Source organism: Barbus barbus, assembly GCF_936440315.1.
Source record: "Barbus barbus genome assembly, chromosome: 13".
In the NCBI taxonomy this organism is placed as follows: domain Eukaryota; kingdom Metazoa; phylum Chordata; class Actinopteri; order Cypriniformes; family Cyprinidae; genus Barbus; species Barbus barbus.
The window spans coordinates 29,668,084-29,690,429 of record NC_136741.1 but is presented as its reverse complement, the minus strand read 5'-3'; the positions used below and the strand labels follow the sequence as shown (position 1 = coordinate 29,690,429).

At 36.7% G+C, this 22,346-nt stretch overlaps 3 protein-coding genes across 3 annotated transcripts; 2 read left to right on the top strand and 1 right to left on the bottom strand.

The window, feature by feature from the left end:
• Positions 1 to 262: 262 nt before the first annotated feature.
• On the bottom strand, positions 263 to 13,394 carry LOC306879697 (adenosine receptor A3-like; the record flags this gene model as incomplete). Its single annotated transcript, XM_079432841.1, has 2 exons — positions 263 to 926; positions 13,063 to 13,394. The coding sequence occupies 2 exons, from the start codon at positions 13,392 to 13,394 to the stop codon at positions 263 to 265; spliced, it is 996 nt and encodes a 331-aa protein (XP_079288967.1).
• LOC306879190 (adenosine receptor A3-like) lies at positions 8,721 to 12,402 on the top strand (the record flags this gene model as incomplete). The annotated part of the gene is made up of 2 exons (XM_079431988.1): positions 8,721 to 9,052; positions 11,721 to 12,402. The coding sequence occupies 2 exons, from the start codon at positions 8,721 to 8,723 to the stop codon at positions 12,400 to 12,402; spliced, it is 1,014 nt and encodes a 337-aa protein (XP_079288114.1).
• Positions 13,395 to 18,151: 4,757 nt separating the features above from the next.
• LOC306879001 (adenosine receptor A3-like) lies at positions 18,152 to 21,573 on the top strand. Its single transcript, XM_079431653.1, has 2 exons — positions 18,152 to 18,490; positions 19,942 to 21,573. The coding sequence occupies exons 1-2, from the start codon at positions 18,159 to 18,161 to the stop codon at positions 20,621 to 20,623; spliced, it is 1,014 nt and encodes a 337-aa protein (XP_079287779.1). The 5' UTR covers positions 18,152 to 18,158; the 3' UTR covers positions 20,624 to 21,573.
• Positions 21,574 to 22,346: the final 773 nt, after the last annotated feature.

The window sequence follows — 22,346 nt, the reverse complement described above, 5'->3', positions numbered from 1 at the left end:
TGTGCAGTAAACTACACTTTTATCCACATTCAGCCATAAGAGGCGTCATACAGTTACTCAGTTAACTAGTAAAGACTATAGATATACTTGAAAGGAACTTTGTTAACTACACAGTTACTCTCAGACTTTGACTGTGGTGCTATGAGGCGTGTAACTGCAACCTGAAGTAAGATTAAAAAGGTTAGGTTTAGTCTGAAAAAAAGAAAAAGTTTGCATATATATCTATATTCTTCAGTCTATATTTATTGTACTTTGGAGTCAGTCATGTCATTGGCTCCCCCTGTGGAATGATTTTCATATGAACTCGTCCATCATGGCTGTCAGTGGCATTACTAGCTGGAGTCCTGCTGTTGTTTGTATCTGCCTGCTGCTGTTGACCAATCACCCTCCTCCAAATCTTCCCATACTCCCGCTTTATCTTAGGGATTTTGAAGGCGTACACTACTGGGTTTACCATCGAGTTGGCATGAGAGAGGAGAATGCCAAAGTACAAAGCAATGGGCGGTACATGTATACTCTGGTTATAGTATGTGATGGATTGTATTGTGTGTAGCGGTAGCCAGCAAACAATAAAAAGAGCCAAGACTAAAACCAGAGAGCTGGCCAGTTTGTGCTCCTTTTGTTTATATGTACTGGTTTCAGCTGACACACCTGCTCTTCCACTTCTAATTTTTAAAAAGATGTAGCAATACAAAGCGATCATGACAGCCAACGGAGGAAGAAAACAGCCCTCAAAGATGAAGTGGATCAGGTATGTAATGGGAATGACAGCATTGAACTGACAGTCTATGGATGTGGAGTTGTAACGTGTCAGTGTGTCATGGTTGTACCATCCAAACATGGGTAAGAAGCCCAGTACAGATGCCAGGATCCAGCACACAGCGGCGAGGAACCACAAACGCTTCTTAGTGACTGTAGACTTGTACCTGCAGAGCAAAGAAGAGCCTCAAAATCAATGTTTCCCAATATTTCTTAAAATTAACATTGTGCTGAATGTTGCAAATGTCATTTTGCATTACGATCTAAAAAATGCTTATATTTCACATTATAATAAATCATTTAATATATTTAAAAAATATATATATTATACTAATAATATACGATTTAAAAATAAAGATAAAGGAATTAACATGATCAAACTGCTTTATTTGATCATTTATTTGATTATTTGATCTAAAGGTAGCAGAAAATCTTAAATATTTCTTACTTTCAAATAAAATCTTTTTTCGGGAGAAATGTTTCAAAATAATAAAACTTTCCTTTCCAGGTTTAAATGAAGAAAATTCCATATTTCCAGTGTTGTCTCAAATGTTTTAATGTGTCACCTCTCCAACAATATATAATATAATATAATATAAATGAGCAATATTCACAGGAATAGCCATGAGATATGGCTGTATATCGGCATGGCTGTGATCCGGCCGTAAGCACGAGGCCGCAGGCCGTTTCTACAACAGTTTGACGGCACGAGTGTGTAAATACATAAGAAACAAAAACGGAGAGTCTTTAAAAGCAAGAATAACATAGGTTTCATAGACAATTGGACGAGTTTTTGGGGCACACCTGACCTGTTGAAAAGAGACGGTCTTCATCCCTCTTGGGGTGGTGCCGCTCTATAAATATGGCACATAGTCTTAGAGTTTGTACTTGACTAACTGGGGCCCAGGTCAGGAAGCAGACAGACTGACTAAACCGACCGTCTGCTAGCCGCCTCACGTCACAGAAGTCAGTTAATTCTCAGCACATAGAGACTCTTTCACCCAGATATCACACTATAGAGACTGTGTCTGTTCCCCGAACTAGAAAATACAGAAAACATCCAAAGTAAGAGTAATAATTTAATTGATGTTCAACAAATAAAAAACAGATATAATACATATAAACAAACGATAAAGCGTATTGAATATTAGATCCCTTTCTACGAAAAGCACTTTTTGTAAATGATATGATCACTGACTATAAACTAGATGTGCTTTGTTTGACAGAAACCTGGCTCAAACCAGATGAATACATTACTTTAAACGAGTCTACCCCACAAGATTACAGTTACAAACATGAACCGCGTCCAAAAGGTAAAGGGGGAGGTGTTGCCACAATTTATAGCAATATTTTCAGTATTTCTCAGAGGTCGGGTTTCAAGTATAATTCGTTCAAAGTAATAGTGCTTCATATAACGTTATCCAAAGAAACAAGTGTTAATGATAAATCCCCTGCTATGTTTGTACTGGCTACTGTATACAGGGCCATCCATACAGACTTTATTAAAGAATTTGCTGATTTTCTATCTGAGGTCGTGCTGGCTGCAGATAAAGTCCTAATTGCTGGTGATTTTAATATCCATGTTGATAATGAAAGAGATTCGTTGGGATCAGCATTTATAGAGATTCTAAACTCCATTGGTGTTAAACAACACGTTTCAGGACATACTCATTGTCAAAATCTCTAGATTTAATACTGTCATATGGAATTGATGTCAGTGGCATTGAAATAGCTAAAGCTGTAAAGCCAACTCTTTGTTACAAATATGGTAGAGCCATCACTTCTACCACAAAAGACTACTTTATAAATAATCTTCCTGACTTAAATCAATTCCTCAGCATATCCAATAGCTCAGAACAACTTAATGATGTAACAGAAACTATTGACTCTCACTTTTCTAGCACTTTAGATACGGTTAAGAAACATTAATTCATGCATTCATGACCTCGAGGCTAGATTATTGTAATGCTTTATTGGGTGGTTGCTCTACACATTTAATAAACAAACTCCAGCTGGTTCAAAATGCAGCAGCTAGAGTTCTTACTAGAACCAGGAAGTATGACCACATTAGCCTGGTTCTGTCAACACTGCACTGGCTCCCTATTAAACATTGTATACATTTTAAGAACTTGCTAATTACCTATAAAGCCCTGAATGGTTTGGCACCTCAGTATTTGAGTGAGCTCTTATCGCATTATAGTCCTTCACGTCTGCTGCGATCTCAAAACTCAGGCCATTTGATAATACCTAGAATTTCAAAATCAACTGCGGGCGGGAGATCGTTTTCCTATTTAGCGCCCAAACTCTGGAACAATCTGTTCGGGAAGCAGACACACTCTGTCAGTTTAAATCTAGATTAAAGACCCATCTCTTTAACCTGGCTTACACATAACACACTATAACATTTCTATAATTCAAATCCGTTAAAGGATTGTTAGGCTGTGTTAATTAGGTCAACCGGAACCGAGAAGACTTCCTAAAAAACCTGATGTACTTGTTACATTGTTAGAAGAATGGCATCTACGCTAATATTAGTCCTTTACACAATCTGATTCTGCTTTAGCCAAGATTTAAACTGCTGATTGTCTGGCCAGGGGAGAATGACACTATTTCGACAAACTATTTCCCCGTCTAAATACTGTAAAGCTGATATAAAGCCACCCAGCTTTATATCAAGCCGATCTAAAGCTGCTTTGACACAATTTGCATTGTTAAAAGCGCTATACAAATAATATATTCACTTGACTTGACTTAAAAACCCTCTTCATTCCACGACGGATTCAAATCTCAGTTTGACAGCTGAGCCCAAGCCTCCGTTACTAATTACAAAATGTCGCTTTAGAACTAGTAACGAAGAAACGCTGAGATGCTTCATTAAAAGCTTATTGTATCACTGTATTAAAAGCAGAGTTGTAAGTTTAGTAGAGTATTATGAGAGAGATTGACTCAGCGAGTGTGATTACCTGCATCTGACACAACATTCATTCTTCAGCTCAATCTCATATTCACAATAAAACATTAGTTTGAATGTTCGCTGAGGAAATATCTTTGTCATACTATCCTTTCATCTGTTAAGTGATTTCCGATGACAGCGCTGCTCAGTGCATTTGTTGGCTGCGCCTTAATGTGCTGTTAACAAGTTTCACTGTCTCTTTCAACATAAAAGTCTTTACTGCTGACTCGAAAAAAAACATTAAAAAAGACAAAAAAAACATAGAAAAAAACATAAAAAAGACACTCTGTTCCACTGAAGAAAAGTGAAGCCGCCAGTTTCCCAATAGGGCGCTGATTCGGTACCCGAGTCTGCGCAGTAGCAAGTGAAGTGGAGCCGTGTCCCGCCACAGAGTTGATCGCAATCGCACACCCCTGACCCTTTTTAATTAGCCTCACTGCTCCAATTTTTCCCTGCTGATAGCCGTACAAGAGGCTTGTTAAAATTAAGATAAATACAACTGTCGAAATTTATACGAAAATTTAATCATAAACTTGGCAACCAGTTTTGGAAAATTAGATGTTTCCCCATTCAAAGAGATAAATAACAACAACTGCTGTGGGATCAAATTCCCACCAAATGTATTGCAGTTACGGATAATAAAAAAATAACACGTGAAACCAAAATTTAAAAATGCAAGAATATATTGCACAAAACGGGTTTAACCCAGTAAAAAATGGGCTTAACGCAGTAAAAAAAAAAACTTCAATAATTTATTTAAACAACATTTATTTCATACTAAGTAATTCGTATCCATTAACATATTTATTGACATATCACTTACTGATACAAAACTATAATTTAACTTAATTTGAAGTATTTCTATATTCCACAATGCACATTTCTTAATATTATCAAGCTATTATATTATTAACTTAAAATGTGTTTTAATATCACTATCAATAATATTGATATAATAATTTAATTTCAATATTAATATCGGTCTTTAAATGCAATATATTTAAGCTGTACCTGAAGTATCCTTGCAATAGTTTGACTTTTTTTTTCATAAAAAAATGAACTGAAACGCAGCCGTGGGGGGCTTCTCAATACTCAAATTCCTTGTTTCCTCGCTCCTCGAGCTTGTGACCTGGAAACCGATCAAACTCAGCCATCTTGAAGGACATACAAATTCAAAGCCCTCTGGAGGCCGACTCACCTGAAAGGGATACAAACCCGCAGACATCGGTCCACAGCAATAGCCAGGAGGGTGAGCACTGACGCTTGCAGCGGCATGATGAGAAAACAACTGATGAAGAGACAGGCATGGAAAGGGATTTTGATGTGGATATCCACAATCACAGCCAGAGGAATTGCCACGGCCCCAACCAGGAAATCAGCCACCGCCAGAGACACGATCAAGCAGAAAGTGGGTTTGTTCAGGGCTCCACTTCTCCACAAAGCCCAGATCACCAACATATTGCCCAGACAGCATCCCACTGCAATGAGCACTTCAAGAGAGATATAAATGAATCCTCCACCGGATACCATTGTGCTTACAGGACTGGAAGCCTCTGTGCGAGTACTACACTGAGAGTTGCTATAACAGGCAGAGAGGAAATAGAGAGGCTATTTTTCTCACTACCAAAAAAATGCATTCTTCCGGTGGAGCATCATTTAGTGGTTTTAGAACACGAGTTACACAATTAGCTAATACTTCATAATGAAGCTGAAGCATTACACTCATAACATACTGAACACACACGCACGAGACAAACAACTTCAGATTCACCACAACTAACAGCCGATAACACAATACAGTCAGATTAAAAGTGTATCACTCAAAAATCAAACTTCTGTCATCATCCATTCCAAACCTATATGTGACCCTGGACTACAAAACCGGTCATAAAGGTAATTTGTTTTAAAAAATTTAGATTTATACATCATCTGAAAGCTGAATAAATAAGTTATAATAGGACAAGATTTGGCCGAGATAAAACTATTTGAAAATCTGGAATCTGAGGGTGCAAAAAAATCTAACTATTGAGAAAATCGCCTTTAAAGTTCCCCAAATTAAGTCCTTAGCAAAGCATATTACTATATTTACAGTAGGAAATTTACAAAATATCTTCATGGAACATGATGATTTTTGGCATAAAAGACAAATCGATAATTTTGACATATTCATATTGTTGGCTATTGCTGCAAATATACCCCGTGCTACTTATGACTGGTTTTCTGGTCCAGGGTCACCTTTCAGTTTCTTCATACAAAAAGTTAACGGGATCCAATGTTTTTTTGGGTTTTTTTAATTGTATGGATAAAAACAGTTGTAATGTCAATGGTCTAAACTAATTAGGCCTAAATAATAATAATACGGGAATAAGCTTTTTTTTTTTCATTCAGAATAGGCATATGATTAAGAGTGAATGTGTGCATGAATAGCCAAAATGTTTATCATATCACATTCAGTTATGAATTAGCCTGCATGAATCACATAGATGATTCATGCTATATGTTTAATTAAAAATGGTCAAATTTAAAAAAAATTAAAAAAGTCGAGTAGGCTAGTTTGCATAACAGGATATTACTGTTGGTCTTTCTAATAATTCTATCGAAAAACATATATTAAATATTACATTTTAGCTACTCATTTTACCTCAAACTAGAGCCCAGCGCTTGATTGTTTTAATCCCACTCCCACTGAATTTTTGACCATTACCGCCCACATATGCATCAGACGTTCAGCCAACGTTCCGTGGGCATCTGAGGCTGAGACTAGGATAAAACCACCTGCTCCCAATTCTAATCGGCTGCGTTCCACTTCATTTTTTATGCCCTTTAATCGCCCGACTTCCCTCCATCTCGTTAACTCGGATGTACTTCATGAAGTGGAATGCAGTTAAAAATGGCAGTGGGGATTCCACCAAGGGGAAGTGGTTAGGGAAGTTTGCAAGTGCGTCTAAAAGTGGAATGCAATCCGTGAACGCTAAAGCCCCCACATTCTTTGATTTGATTGGCCATCTCAGTCATTTTGACATGGAGGAGCACTAAATGTAATTTTAATTAGAGATTAGTTTAGTGAAGGTTTTTCAGTCATTAAAAGTGGAAACTGTTTTTATGGAATAGAGAAGTATGAGTTAGAAGTTAGAGGAGATATACCAGATATACAAATCAATTTTCAAATCATTACTTGCCTGCATGGCCAGGGTGACGTCAGTCGAAAGGAAAAGTTGTTTCAGAGATATCATTACATTTTAATAACATAATTGATTAAACATTTTTTCACAATAACATGCATTGATGAATCATGCACTATATATATATATATATATATATATATATATATATATATATATATATATATATATATATATATATAAATTCAATTTTGATTACTTTATACCTTGCTCGAGAGCACAATGACAATTGTAGTTGACTCACTTGAAATGATCAAACCAGCAGCTTCCTGCTTAACCAGCCACGAGCTTAGCCACAATTTTATGGCACACCACTATAGGGGTGTATTGCTTTAGGTGCCAACAGAGAAATTAGAGCACAAAATATTTATAAATTTTGATCGGAGCATGGCACAGCAGAGCATGGCACTAGCAATGCTATGGTCATGGGTTTGATTCTCAAGGAATTAATTGATAAAGGTCCTGAATGCAATGTAAATAGCTTTGGATAAAACAATCTGCCAAAAATGTAAACATAAATAGCGGCCGAATGAATGACCTAAAAAAATGCATCATATACTGTTCAAATGTTTGGGGGTTGGTAAAATTTTTAAACAAAATCTCTTACATATGGTCCCCAGGGCTGCATTTATTTAATAAAAAATATAGTAAAAAGAGTAATATTGTGAAATATTATAATTTAAATATAACTAATTGAATGTATTTAAAAATATAAACATTAACATTTCTAAAATATGATAATGTCTTAAATAGAAACAAGCTGTAACAAGCTTTTATTAATAAACATAGGAAAGTAACAGGCAGGGTCAAAACACCAGCAAACGGGTATGGCACGGGCAAGACACAAGAGTAATTCAAGGGCATGCATGGGTCCTCGATCGGCAAACAATATTCAGAGGGCTTGAGAAGAGGGGTAGTCCGATAACCTGAGCAATAATCCAAACGAGGTACACAGAGTCCGAAACGGTGAGACAAGGGTAAATCCACGATACAAAGGCGGTAAACAGGAAACGAGACTATAAACAAAACAAACTAAACACTAGGAGAGTATTATACGCAGAACCAGACTCAAAGCTAAACATACGCACAGAAGGCTCGGTAAGGCAGCAACTAGGAGAGTGTTATACACAAAACAATACTCGGCAAAGACAGAGAGGAAGTTCAAGGCTTATAAAGAGAGTGCAATCAGCTGTGTGAGCAGAGCAATGTGAGATTGGTGACAGCTGTGTGTTGTCAGTGCAATGGATGATGGGAATTGTAGTTCGTGGGTGAAGTGAAACAGTAGTGTGGTGCAAAAGTCAATGTGATGGAGGAGTGACCTCTGGTGGTGAGTAAACAGAAGTCCACAGACCAGATTCGTGACGCAAGCATTTCTTATTAACAGTATTGTGCTTATTTATGTTTTTGGGGAAACTGTGATTATATATATATATATATATATATATTCAGGATTCTTAGATGAATAGAGAGTTCAAAAGAGCAACAGTTATTTGAAATAAATCTTTCGTAACATTATAAATGTCATTACTGTCAGTTTTGATTAATTTAATGTGTTCTTGCTGAAAAAAAGTTAAAATCTTTCTTCTGAATGGTAGTATATCTTCTTAATTTATTTTTTAAATTTCTAAAACATTCTCTTTATTTCTTTTTAAATGTAGAAAACACACACACACACTATATCTAAGCCACTCCAAAGTAATGATCTTGCAAAAAATGTTTTGCTTATGCATGAGCATGTTTGGTTCTTCACGTGTCAAGACAACTTCCTATCTAAACCACCACTACTTAAAGCAAGTTCCTGTAGAGTTCCTCTGCCTGCTCTCGACATGGCTGATGGTGAGAAGGTGATCTATACTTCCCTGGAGGTGCTCATCGCTGTAGGATGCTGCCTGGGGAACGTGCTGGTGATCTGGGCGGTGTGGTCATGCCGTGCCTTGAGTCAGACCACATTCTGTTTCGTTGTGTCCCTGGCAGTGGCTGATCTTCTGGTGGGAGCAGTGGCCGTACCTCTCGCAGTGGTGGTTGATGGACGCTTGGAGACTAGTTTTTACTGCTGCCTCCTCATCAGCTGTGTGGTCATTGTTTTGACCCAGGCCTCCGTTCACTCCCTGCTGGCCATCGCTGTGGACCGATACCTGCGTGTTTATAACCCTCTCAGGTCTGAACATTTAATAGTCAAGCTTTTTTTGCTATGCATATTTGAAGACTTACTTGTGTGGTTGCCAAGTTGATCAAGCTTGCTGACAAGGAGGAAAACAAATGTTTGCAGATCATAGAGATGATCATGATACTGAGTAATATGCAACTTGAAACAAAAACCTTCTTCAAGTCAACATGAAATCTAAATGACCCCATTTAAAATTAAAGAAATTATTCATTTTTTAAAGAAATCAATACTTTTATTCAGCAAAAGATGCATTAAATTGATCAAAAGTGACAGTAAAGACATATACAATGTTACAAAAGATTTCTATATAACTGCACATGTGGTCAGAATTGTTGGTACCCTTGGTAAATATGATCAAAGAAGGCTGTGAAAATGAATCTGCATTGTTAATCCTTTTTATCTTTTATTTAAAAAATTCACAAAAATCTAACCTTTCATTGGAGAATAAGAATTTAACATGGAGGGAAATATCATTATGAAATAAATGTTTTTTTTTTTCTAATACACATTGGACACAATTAACGGCACCCTTTTATTCAATACTTTTTGAAACCTCCATTTGTCAGTTTAACAGCTCAAAATTTTCTCCTATAATGCCTGATGAGGTTAGAGAACACCTGACAAGAGATCAGAGACCATTCCTTCATCCAGAATCACTCCAGATCCTTCAGATTCACAGCTACATGACGGTGCTTCTTCTCTTCAGTTCATCTCACTCATTTTCTACAGGGTTCAGGTCAGAGAACTGGAAAGGCCAGCAGAAGCTTGGTTTTGTGCTCAGGGACCCATTTTTGTGTTGTTTTTGAGGTTTGTGTTTGGATTATTGTACGGTCGGAAGATCCAAACATGGCCCATTATAAGATTTCTAACAGAGTCAGTCACTTATTGATTTTTTATCTGTTGGTATTTGATACAATCAGTGATGCCATGCGTCTAAACAAGATGTCCAGGACCTCCAGCAGAAATATAGGCCCACAACATCACAAATACAGCAGGCTATTTCATTGTACACGTGGGGTACTTTTTATCCCTGTGTTCACCAAACCCATCTTGAGTGTTTGCTGCTAAAAAGCTCATTTTTTAGTTTCATCTGACCATAGAAGCCAGTCCCATTTGTAGTTCCAGTCGTGTCTGATAACTGAATATGCTGGAGTTAGTTTTTGGTGAAAGCATTTTCTTTTCTTGATTTTTTTTTTTCTTGAAACCCTCCCAAACAACATGTGGTGATGTAGGGGCTGTTTGATCATTTTTTTTAAGGTTTTCTGACCCCGAAACTCAACCTTTTTCTGCAATTCTCCAGCTGTGATCCTTACAGAGTCTTCAGCCACTCAAACTCTCCTTCTCACCGTGCATTAGGACAATATATAGACACGTCCTCTTCCAGGCAGATTCATAACATTTTATGTTGATTGGAAATTCTTAATTATTGCTCTAGCTCTTTTCTTAAAGCCACTTTCTAATTTGTGAAGCTCAATTATCTTTTGCTGCACATCAGAAATATATTCTTTGGTTTTTCTCATTGTGATGGGTGATTAATTTGGAATTTAGCCTTTGTTTTCCCTCCTATTTATATTTCTGTGAAACAGGAAGCCACGGCTGGATAATTTCATGTTCATAATCACGCTGGTGTGCTCAAAATTGTGAATATGAATGGGAATATATTTTACTATTTTACTTTTTTAGATATATTTTACTCATAATAATTTCTAGGGTACCAGTAATTGTGTCCAACATGTATTTGAGAAAAAAAAACTTTTATTTCATAATGATATTTCCCGCCCATTTTAAATTCTTATTCTCCAATGAAAGGTTAGATTTTTGGGATTTAAAAAAAATAAAAGATCAAAAGGATTAACAATGCACATTTATTTTCACAGCCTTCTTTGATCATATTTACCAAGGGTACCAACAATTCTGACCACGTGTGTATAAATTATTTTAAATTTTCCATAAATCAAAGAATCCTGAAAACAAAACTGTATCAGTTTCTACAAAAAAAGGAGAAGTCGTGGCCTAATGGTTAGAGAGTCAGACTCGTAATCCAATGGTTGTGGGTTCGAGTCTCGGCTGGCAGGGATTGTAGGTGGGGGGAGTGAATGTCCAGCGCTCTCTCCACCCTCAATACCACGACTGAGGTGCCCTTGAGCAAGGCACCGAACCCCCAACTGCTCCCCGGGCGCCGCAGCATAAATGGCTGCCCACTGCTCCGGGTGTGTGTTCACGGTGTGTGTGTGTGTGTTCACTGCTGTGTGTGTGCACGTTGGATGGGTTAAATGCAGAGCACGATGTATGTCACTTCACTAAAAATATGAAGCAGCACAACTGATTTCAGGTTAAAATTCACTTTTGATCACAGCATTCAATTACATATTACAATATATTACAATAGACAAGTTATTTAAAACTGAAGAGAAGAAGCGTCAACATGGAGCTGGGAATCTAAAGGGTCTGGAGTGATTCTGGATGAATCTCTGATCTCTAATATTTCCCAATATTAGCCTACTGTTTTTACTGTATTTTGAATCAAATAAATGCAGCCTAGGTGAGATGTAATAAATGCAGCCTATGTACAGATATAATAATGATGATAATAATAATCTTATTATTAATATTATACAAATAATATTTATATTATATTAATACAATGTTTACTTTTCAGGTACAGAGGAGCGGTCAGAAAGAAGCACTTATGGGCTGCGGTCACTGTATGTTGGCTCTCTGCTTTTATACTAGGTCTCATCCCCATGTTCGGATGGCACAACAAAAACACCACCACCATTGAAAACTCCACTATTACATGTCATTTCATCAGGGTCATAGACATGTCCTACATGGTCAACTTCAACTTCCTCGCTTGCATCCTTACACCCACTATCATCATGATGATCCTGTACTTGTTACTCTTCAATATGATATCCAAGCAGCTGAGAAAAGGAGTCGGGCGCACCGTAGAGTCCAGGTCGTTTTACCGTAAGGAGCGAAAACTGGCCAATTCTCTGGCTTTGGTTCTGGTTCTGTTTGTTGTTTGTTGGCTCCCGCTGCACATAATGAACACACTGAAACACTACACAAGTGTAAAAGTGCCCGTTGTCGCCTTTTACATCGGCATCCTCCTCTCTCACGCTAACTCTGCCATTAACCCCATAGTGTACGCGTTCAAGGTCCCTAAGATTAAGATGGCATATAAAAGCATCCTGATGAAGCTGACAAGCTCTGAGCAGAAGGGAGATCAGAGCAGCCAGATTTTGGATAACAACGTCAGCAGCAACTCGAACAGCACCGCCAGGTGCAGCATGAAAATAAAACCACAGGTCGATCTGATCGCAAATCAGGACGGTTAGCATTAGTCTGACATCACATACAATAAGTAGGGGAGGCCAGACTAGAAGTCAAATGTTAAAAAAAATTATCCAGCAGTGGATTTGTATATGCCTAGTTCCTAACTTAGAATATTTTTCTGACTTTTAACATCCAAAATATACTGTAATTGTAGTGTTGTCATTTTTGTACTAAACAAAAGAATGTAAAACTGCACTGAGATACCTAAAAACAAAGACCGACTGATGAAGAGGCTGAACTGTTTTTCATAAATTTATTTGTGATATACAATTTATTACTAAAATATCTGTAGGATATATATTTTTACATATACATTTATTTGTTTTGTTTCTTAACTTTTTATGACAACTTGCTCCACTATAGTCAACATGTGTTTAAATGAACAGTGTATATATATTTTATCTGTATATATGTCACTTCAATTTAATACATCCTTGCTGAATTAAAGTATTAATTTATTTCAGCAAGGATGTATTAAATTGAAGTAACAGTAAAGTTTTTTTCAGCTGACATGATCAATGAGCTTTATTTGATTATGTATTTGATTTTTTATCTAAAGGTAGTACAAAATCTTAAATATTTCGCTTTTGCTTTCAATAAACTTGACACGCATTAAAGCCCATTGCTCATGTCATTTCAAAGCCCTCTGGAGGCCGACTCACCTGAAAGGGATACAAACCCGGAGAAATCGGTCCACAGCAATAGCCAGGAGGGTGAGCACTGACGCTTGCAGCGGCATGATGAGAAAACAACTGATGAAGAGACAGGCATGGAAAGGGATTTTGATGTGGATGTCCACAATCACAGCCAGAGGAATTGCCACGGCCCCAACCAGGAAATCAGCCACCGCCAGAGACACGATCAAGCAGAAAGTGGGTTTGTTCAGGGCTCCACTTCTCCACACAGCCCAGATCACCAACATATTGCCCAGACAGCATCCCACTGCAATGAGCACTTCAAGAGAGATATAAATGAATCCTCCACCAGATACCATTGTGCTTACAGGACTGGAAGCCTCTGTGCGAGTACTACACTGAGAGTTGCTATAACAGGCAGAGAGGAAATAGAGAGGCTATTTTTCTCACTACCAAAAAAATAAAAGCATTCTTCCGGTGGAGCATCATTTAGTGGTTTTAGAACGCGAGTTACACAATTAGCTAATACTTCATAATGAAGCATTACACTCATAACATACTGAACACACACGCACGAGACAAACAACTTCAGATTCACCACAACTAACAGCCGATAACACAATACAGTCAGATTAAAAGTGTATCACTCAAAAATCAAACTTCTGTCATCATCCATTCCAAATCTATCTAATTTGAATAAATAGGCTTTCCATTGATGTATGGTTTATTATAATAGGACAAGATTTGGCCGAGATAAAACTATTTGAAAATCTGGAATCTGAGGGTGCAAAAAAATCTAACTATTGAGAAAATCGCCTTTAAAGTTCCCCAAATGAAGTCCTTAGCAAAGCATATTACTATATTTACAGTAGGAAATTTACAAAATATCTTCATGGAACATGATGATTTTTGGCATAAAAGACAAATGGATAATTTTGACATATTCATATTGTTGGCTATTGCTGCAAATATACCCCGTGCTACTTATGACTGGTTTTCTGGTCCAGGGTCACCTTTCAGTTTCTTCATACAAAAAGTTAACAGGATCCAATGTTTTTTTTTGTTTTGTTTTTAATTGTATGGATAAAAACAGTTGTAATGTCAATGGTCTAAAGTAATTAGGCCTAAATAATAATACGGGAATAAGCTTTTTTTTTTTTCATTCAGAATAGGCATATGATTAAGAGTGAATGTGTGCATGAAAAGCCAAAATGTTTATCATATCACATTCAGTTATGAATTAGCCTGCATGAATCACATAGATGATTCATGCTATATGTTTAATTAAAAATGGTCAAATTTGAAAAGAAAATAATAAAATCGAGTAGGCTAGTTTGCATAACAGGATATTACTGTTGGTCTTTCTAATAATTCTATCGAAAAACAGATATTAAATATTAAATATTTAGCTACTCATCTTACCTCAAACTAGAGCCCAGCGCTTGATTGTTTTCTTAATCCCACTCCCACTGAATTTTTGACCATTACCGCCCACTCCCGCAAAGATTCTATTACTGTATATCCAATATATACCAATATGCGGGATATTCAAATCACTTTGAATGAGCGATCAGTGTTCACTTTCACTTTCGATTTCACGATCACACACTCTGTGTAAAGCGAGCACATCTTACGAGATCAGACATATGTCAAAGAGCTCAGGATCTGTTAAGCAGCAAATCCTCCATCATGGTCTTATCAGTCATCTCTTCTCTCGACCCGTGATCAGTCAAACCTGACTCAGGCAGCTCGTGTTGGATGCAGGGTTGCCAATTCCACTGTTTTCCATGCTGGGCTACTTTTAAACTGTTGCCGTGGGTTGATTTTCCCCCTTGGGTTAAAAGTTTGAAATATTGCATAAATTACATTTGACTGAAATGCTTGTAGCCTATTGAAATATTTGACTTTCTACCCATGATAAAACTGCGCTAAATGTATAGTTTTTTTGAAGGAAGACCACTGGTAGGAAGCCTTTGAGCTGTGTTTATGATCAATGTACTTAACAGTGACTGTAAAATATATTTTAGGTATGAAACATACCTACATATTTTGATATTTAGGATGTAGTCATTATGCTACTTTGCACTGTTTTTGACTGGCATGGGCTAGTTTTGTCACGAAGTCCTGGCAACCCTGGCTGTATGGCGCGGAACAGACACTTTCAGTTTAGTGTTGCTATGTTTTCCATCTGAACTAAATTATTTTTATTTCTATAAAAAATAAAAATGACAGAGAGGAGGGTGCCATGGTGGATAAGTAATGTAATCGGTGTACGAGCAAACAGTCTCTGCGTTCCATTCGGAAGGGCTCATCCCTTTGCCCTAATCACTTCAAAGGGTTTAGCTTCTGGAGTGAGAGCTTCGAAGGGTTGAAGGGTGTAGGGGACCAAGCAACTGTTTCTTAAAGTGCCCTTCTGCGTTATCATCCCATGCCCATACGGAAGCGCCGTCATCGTTAAAGAACGCGACACACACATCTCCCGGAAATCCTGTATAATTCAACCAATCCAAAGACGACTTCGAAACTTCTGAAGTGTTTCCAGATAAGTGTGCCATATGCATCAGACATTCAGCCAACGTTCCGTGGGCATCTGAGGCTGAGACTAGGATAAAACCACCTGCTCCCAATTCTAATCGGCTGCGTTCCACTTCATTTTTTATGCCCTTTAATCGCCTGACATCCCTCCATCTCCTTAACTCGGATGTACGTCATTAATTACTTTGCATGAGTTCCCACTACTGGCGCTGCTTTGCAATGTGCTATTTATTAGTTATTTGGTATGGGGATAAATTAAACACAACCTGTGATAATGTCATGATCGTGCTGTTAGCTACTGAAGTGTAAATATTCAGTCAAAATCGAGGGGGCGAGGATCTGTCCATATAAACTTCCGTCGTCCACTTCATGAAGTGGAATGCAGTTCAAAATGGCAGTGGGGATTCCACCAAGGGGAAGTGGTTAGGGAAGTTTGCAAGTGCGTCTAAAAGTGGAATGCAATCCATGAACGCTAAAGCCCCCACATTCTTTGATTTGATTGGCCATCTCAGTCATTTTGACATGGAGGAGCACTAAATGTAATTTTAATTAGAGGTTAGTTTAGTGAAGGTTTTTCAATCATTAAAAGTGGAAACTGTTTTTATGGAATAGAGAAGTATGAGTTCAAATGAAACTTGTTTAATCCTATTTTTGTTGTCGGGTGAATTGCAAACGTCACATTTCTGCTAACAAGGCTTGACAGTTATGAAACAACCACCATCAAATAAAATAAAATGAACTTACTACTTATGATTGACATAAATTATAAGTTAGAGGAGATATACCAGATATACTAACACTTGTTTTTCAAATCATTACTTGCCTGCATGGCCAGGGTGACGTCAGTCGAAAGGAAAAGTTGTTTCAGAGATATCATTACATTTTAATAACATAATTGATTAAACATTTTTTCACAATAACATGCATTGATGAATCATGCACTATATATATATATATATAAATTCAATTTTGATTACTTTATACCTTGCTCGAGAGCACAATGACAATTGTAGTTGACTCACTTGAAATGATCAAACCAGCAGCTTCCTGCTTAACCAGCCACGAGCTTAGCCACAATTTTATGGCACACCACTATAGGGGTGTATTGCTTTAGGTGCCAACAGAGAAATTAGAGCACAAAATATTTATAAATTTTGATCGGAGCATGGCACAGCAGAGCATGGCACTAGCAATGCTATGGTCATGGGTTTGATTCTCAAGGAATTAATTGATAAAGGTCCTGAATGCAATGTAAATAGCTTTGGATAAAACAATCTGCCAAAAATGTAAACATAAATAGCGGCCGAATGAATGACCTAAAAAAATGCATCATATACTGTTCAAATGTTTGGGGGTTGGTAAAATTTTTAAACAAAATCTCTTACATATGGTCCCCAGGGCTGCATTTATTTAATAAAAAATATAGTAAAAAGAGTAATATTGTGAAATATTATAATTTAAATATAACTAATTGAATGTATTTAAAAATATAAACATTAACATTTCTAAAATATGATAATGTCTTAAATAGAAACAAGCTGTAACGGGGTGAACGAGACGTGCGGATCCATTTGCAAGCTTTTACTAATAAACATAGGAAAGTAACAAGCAGGGTCAAAACACCAGCAAACGGGTATGGCACGGGCAAGACACAAGAGTAATTCAAGGGCATGCATGGGTCCTCGATCGGCAAACAATATTCAGAGGGCTTGAGAAGAGGGGTAGTCCGATAACCTGAGCAATAATCCAAACGAGGTACACAGAGTCCGAAACGGTGAGACAAGGGTAAATCCACGATACAAAGGCGGGGAACAGGAAACGAGACTATAAACAAAACAAACTAAACTTAGGAAACACAAAATGGCTCGGTAAGGCAGCTAACACTAGGAGAGTGTTATACACAAAACAATACTCGGCAAAGACAGAGAGGAAGTTCAAGGCTTATAAAGAGAGTGCAATCAGCTGTGTGAGCAGAGCAATGGGAGATTGGTGACAGCTGTGTGTTGTCAGTGCAATGGATGATGGGAATTGTAGTTCGTGGGTGAAGTGAAACAGTAGTGTGTTGCAAAAGTCAATGTGATGGAGGAGTGACCTCTGGTGGTGAGTAAACAGAAGTCCACAGACCAGATTCGTGACGCAAGCATTTCTTATTAACAGTATTGTGCTTATTTATGTTTTTGGGGAAACTGTGATTATATATATATATATATATATATATATTCAGGATTCTTAGATGAATAGAGAGTTCAAAAGAGCAACAGTTATTTGAAATAAATCTTTCGTAACATTATAAATGTCATTACTGTCAGTTTTGATTAATTATGTGCTCTTGCAGAAAATGGTAGTATATCTTCTTAATTTCTTTTTAAAATGTCTAAAACATTCTCTTTATTTCTTTTTAAATGTAGAAAACACATACACACACACACACACACACTATATCTAAGCCACTCCAAAGTAATGATCTTGCAAAAAATGTTTTGCTTATGCATGAGCATGTTTGGTTCTTCACGTGTCAAGACAACTTCCTATCTAAACCACCACTACTTAAAGCAAGTTCCTGTAGAGTTCCTCTGCCTGCTCTCGACATGGCTGATGGTGAGAAGGTGATCTATACTTCCCTGGAGGTGCTCATCGCTGTAGGATGCTGCCTGGGGAACGTGCTGGTGATCTGGGCGGTGTGGTCATGCCGTGCCTTGAGTCAGACCACATTCTGTTTCGTTGTGTCCCTGGCAGTGGCTGATCTTCTGGTGGGAGCAGTGGCCGTACCTCTCGCAGTGGTGGTTGATGGACGCTTGGAGACTAGTTTTTACTGCTGCCTCCTCATCAGCTGTGTGGTCATTGTTTTGACCCAGGCCTCCGTTCACTCCCTGCTGGCCATCGCTGTGGACCGATACCTGCGTGTTTATAACCCTCTCAGGTCTGAACATTTAATAGTCAAGCTTTTTTGCTATGCATATTTGAAGACTTACTTGGGTGGTTGCCAAGTTGATCAAGCTTGCTGACAAGGAGGAAAGCAAATGTTTGCAGATCATAGAGATGATCATGATACTGAGTAATATGCAACTTGAAACAAAAACCAAGTTAACATGAAATCTAAATGACCACATTTAAAATCTTGTACATTAAGAATGTGTTTATTTCACAGTAATGTTTTCATAATCTTCAATCAAACTATAATAATTTGCACTGCCTCAGAAAATGACACTTTACTTTTTAATATGATCTTTAAGTATCAAAATGCCCATGACACAATTGATTCAAAGTTTGGAGTCTGTAATTTAAAAAATAATTAATGCTAAATAATTAAAGAAATTATTCATTTTTATTATATGATTTTGTAAAGAAATCAATACTTTTATTCAGCAAAAGATGCATTAAATTGATCAAAAGTGACAGTAAAGACATACAATGTTACAAAAGATTTCTATATAACTGCACATGTGGTCAGAATTGTTGGTAACCTTGGTAAATATGATCAAAGAATGCTGTGGAAATTAATCTGCATTGTTAATCCTTTTTATCTTTTATTTAAAAAATTCACAAAAATCTAACCTTTCATTGGAGAATAAGAATTTAACATGGAGGGAAATATCATTATGAACATTTTTTCTAATACACATTGGACACAATTAACGGTAGCCTTTTATTCAATACTTTTTGAAACCTCCATTTGCCAGTTTAACATTTTCATTTAGCTGACGCTTTTATCCAAAGCGACTTACAATTGCTATATATGTCAGAGGTCGCACGCCTCTGGAGCAACTAGGGGTTAAGTGTCTTGCTCAGGGACACATTGGTGTCTCACAGTGGATTCGAACCCGGGTCTCTCACACCAAAGGCATGCGTCTTATCCACTGCGCCATCACCACCCGCACAATACACATTTATTTTCACAGCCTTCTTTGATCATATTTACCAAGGGTACCAACAATTCTGACCACGTGTATATAAATTATTTTAAATTTTCCATAAATCAAAGAATCCTGAAAACAAAACCGTATCAGTTTCTACAAAAATATGAAGCAGCACAACTGATTTCAGCTTAAAATTCACTTTTGATCACAGCATTCAATTACATTTTACAATATATTACAATAGACAAGTTATTTAAAACTGAAGAGAAGAAGCGCCAACATGGAGCTGGGAATCTAAAGGGTCTGGAGTGATTCTGGATGAATCTCTGATCTCTAATATTTCCCAATATTAGCCTACTGTTTTTACTGTATTTTGAATCAAATAAATGCAGCCTAGGTGAGATGTAATAAATGCAGCCCATGTACAGATATAATAATGATGATAATAATAATCTTATTATTAATATTATACAATTAATATTTATATTATATTAATACAATTTTTACTTTTCAGGTACAGAGGAGCGGTCAGAAAGAAGCACTTATGGGCTGCGGTCACTGTATGTTGGCTCTCTGCTTTTATACTAGGTCTCATCCCCATGTTCGGATGGCACAACAAAAACACCACCACCACTGAAAACTCCACTATTACGTGTCATTTCATCAGGGTCATAGACATGTCCTACATGGTCAACTTCAACTTCCTCGCTTGCATCCTTACACCCACTATCATCATGATGATCCTGTACTTGTTACTCTTCAATATGATATCCAAGCAGCTGAGAAAAGGAGTCGGGCGCACCGTAGAGTCCAGGTCGTTTTACCGTAAGGAGCGAAAACTGGCCAGTTCTCTGGCTTTGGTTCTGGTTCTGTTTGTTGTTTGTTGGCTCCCGCTGCACATAATGAACACACTGAAACACTACACAAGTGTAAAAGTGCCCGTTGTCGCCTTTTACATCGGCATCCTCCTCTCTCACGCTAACTCTGCCATTAACCCCATAGTGTACGCGTTCAAGGTCCCTAAGATTAAGATGGCATATAAAAGCATCCTGATGAAGCTGAAAAGCTCTGAGCAGAAGGGAGATCAGAGCAGCCAGATTTTGGATAACAACGTCAGCAGCAACTCGAACAGCACCGCCAGGTGCAGCATGAAAATAAAACCACAGGTCGATCTGATCGCAAATCAGGACGGTTAGCATTAGTCTGACATCACATACAATAAGTAGGGGAGGCCAAAAGTTAAAAACAATTATAGTAAGTAAGTTCCCGTTCTATATACAGGGAAAAACTGTAAAAGATCTAACCAGACATTTCATGTAATTTTACAGTAAAATGCTGTTAATTGTACAGTTTTTAGAAGTAAAAATAACAAATCAATATTTAATTTACAGTCAAAAACTGTAAATATTCCCAGAATTCCCTGCATGACACTCCACATTTGAAAGTATTTTGTTTAAATAATAATGTTTTTTAATAGTTTTTGTTATCAGTTATGTACATTTGGGCTTTATGTTGCATCTTCTGTTGTTTAATGAAAGTTTATTGCATTATTTAAGTATCATGTGTGTTACCATGATGGTGTTCTATGTTTTCATGAATGACTCTGTGCACCTTCTGTATATTAGTACAGTATATACTTCTGCTTGTGGTGAAGCTACTTGTGATGAGCTGTGATCTTCATGTGGCTTTCTCTTTTACCACCTGCATTATTATGGTGGTTGTCAGTATGTTAAAGGTACAAAACAGATTTTAATAGCAGTGTGTGCTGTTGAATGTACTGGTTTACATTCAAATTTCCCTGTTTGTAAATTACATTTTTATACTGTAAATTTTACAGTTTTGTTCTGTAAATGTGTTTGCAGTTCTGTATTTTTTACAAAATTATTCTGGCAACCGCAGCTGCCAAAATTATTTTGTAAAAACTACAGATTTTGTTTTACAGAATATTTTTCTGACTTTTAACATCCAAAATACACTGTAATTGTAGTGTTGTCATTTTTGTACTAAACAAAAGAATGTAAAACTGCACTGAGATACCTAAAAACAAAGACCGACTGTAGAATGAAGAGGCTGAACTGTTTTTCATAAATTTATTTATGATATGGTATATATGTATAGAATTGATTAATAAAAACATCTGTAGGATATATATTTGTATACATTTATTTGTTTTGTGTTTCTTAACTTTTTATGACAACTTGCCCCACTATAGTCAACATATTTCAATGAACAGTGTATATATATATATATTATTTTTATTTATTTTTTATCTCACCAACAGTCTTGGCAATGAATAGGCTAATGTAAATAAACTACTGTTAAAGTCTGGGGTCTGTAAGACAATTTTTTTTAAATAAATAAATAAATAATAAATAACTTTAATTCAGCAAGGATGTATTAAATTGAAGTGACAGTAAAGACATTAAAATGTTACAAAAAATTATATTTTGGATAAATTTTGAACTTTCTATTCATCAAAGAATGTTCAAAATAAAACTGCATCACAGTTTCCACATAAATATTAAGCAGCACAACTGTTTTCAACATTGATAATAATAATAAATGTTTCTTGAGCAGCAAATCAGTATATTATACTGATTTCTGAAGGATCATGTGACACTGAAGACTGGAGTAATGATGCTGAAAAATTACATTTAAAAATATATTTAAATAGACAACAATTCAATTAAATTGAAATAATATTTCACAATATTACCGCTTTACTGAATAGATGCGGCCTTGGTAAGCAAAAGAGACTTCTTTCAAAAATATGCAAAATGGTATACATAATATAAATAATATAATATACATATATATATATATATAAATACTATGTGAAATAGTTTAATTTGTTACATATCATGCTATCATTAAAATCCATCAAAACTCTGCTCTAGATATTGACCTCGGTCACTCAAA

What these genes read in the sequence shown, in the direction of transcription:
- LOC306879001 (XM_079431653.1), top strand. Translation starts at nt 18,159, where the DNA reads ATGGCTGATGGTGAGAAGGTGATCTATACTTCCCTGGAGGTGCTCATC. An exon ending in CGTGTTTATAACCCTCTCAG is followed by an intron (nt 18,491 to 19,941) that starts GTCTGAACATTT and finishes TTTACTTTTCAG; the next exon opens with GTACAGAGGAGCGGTCAGAA.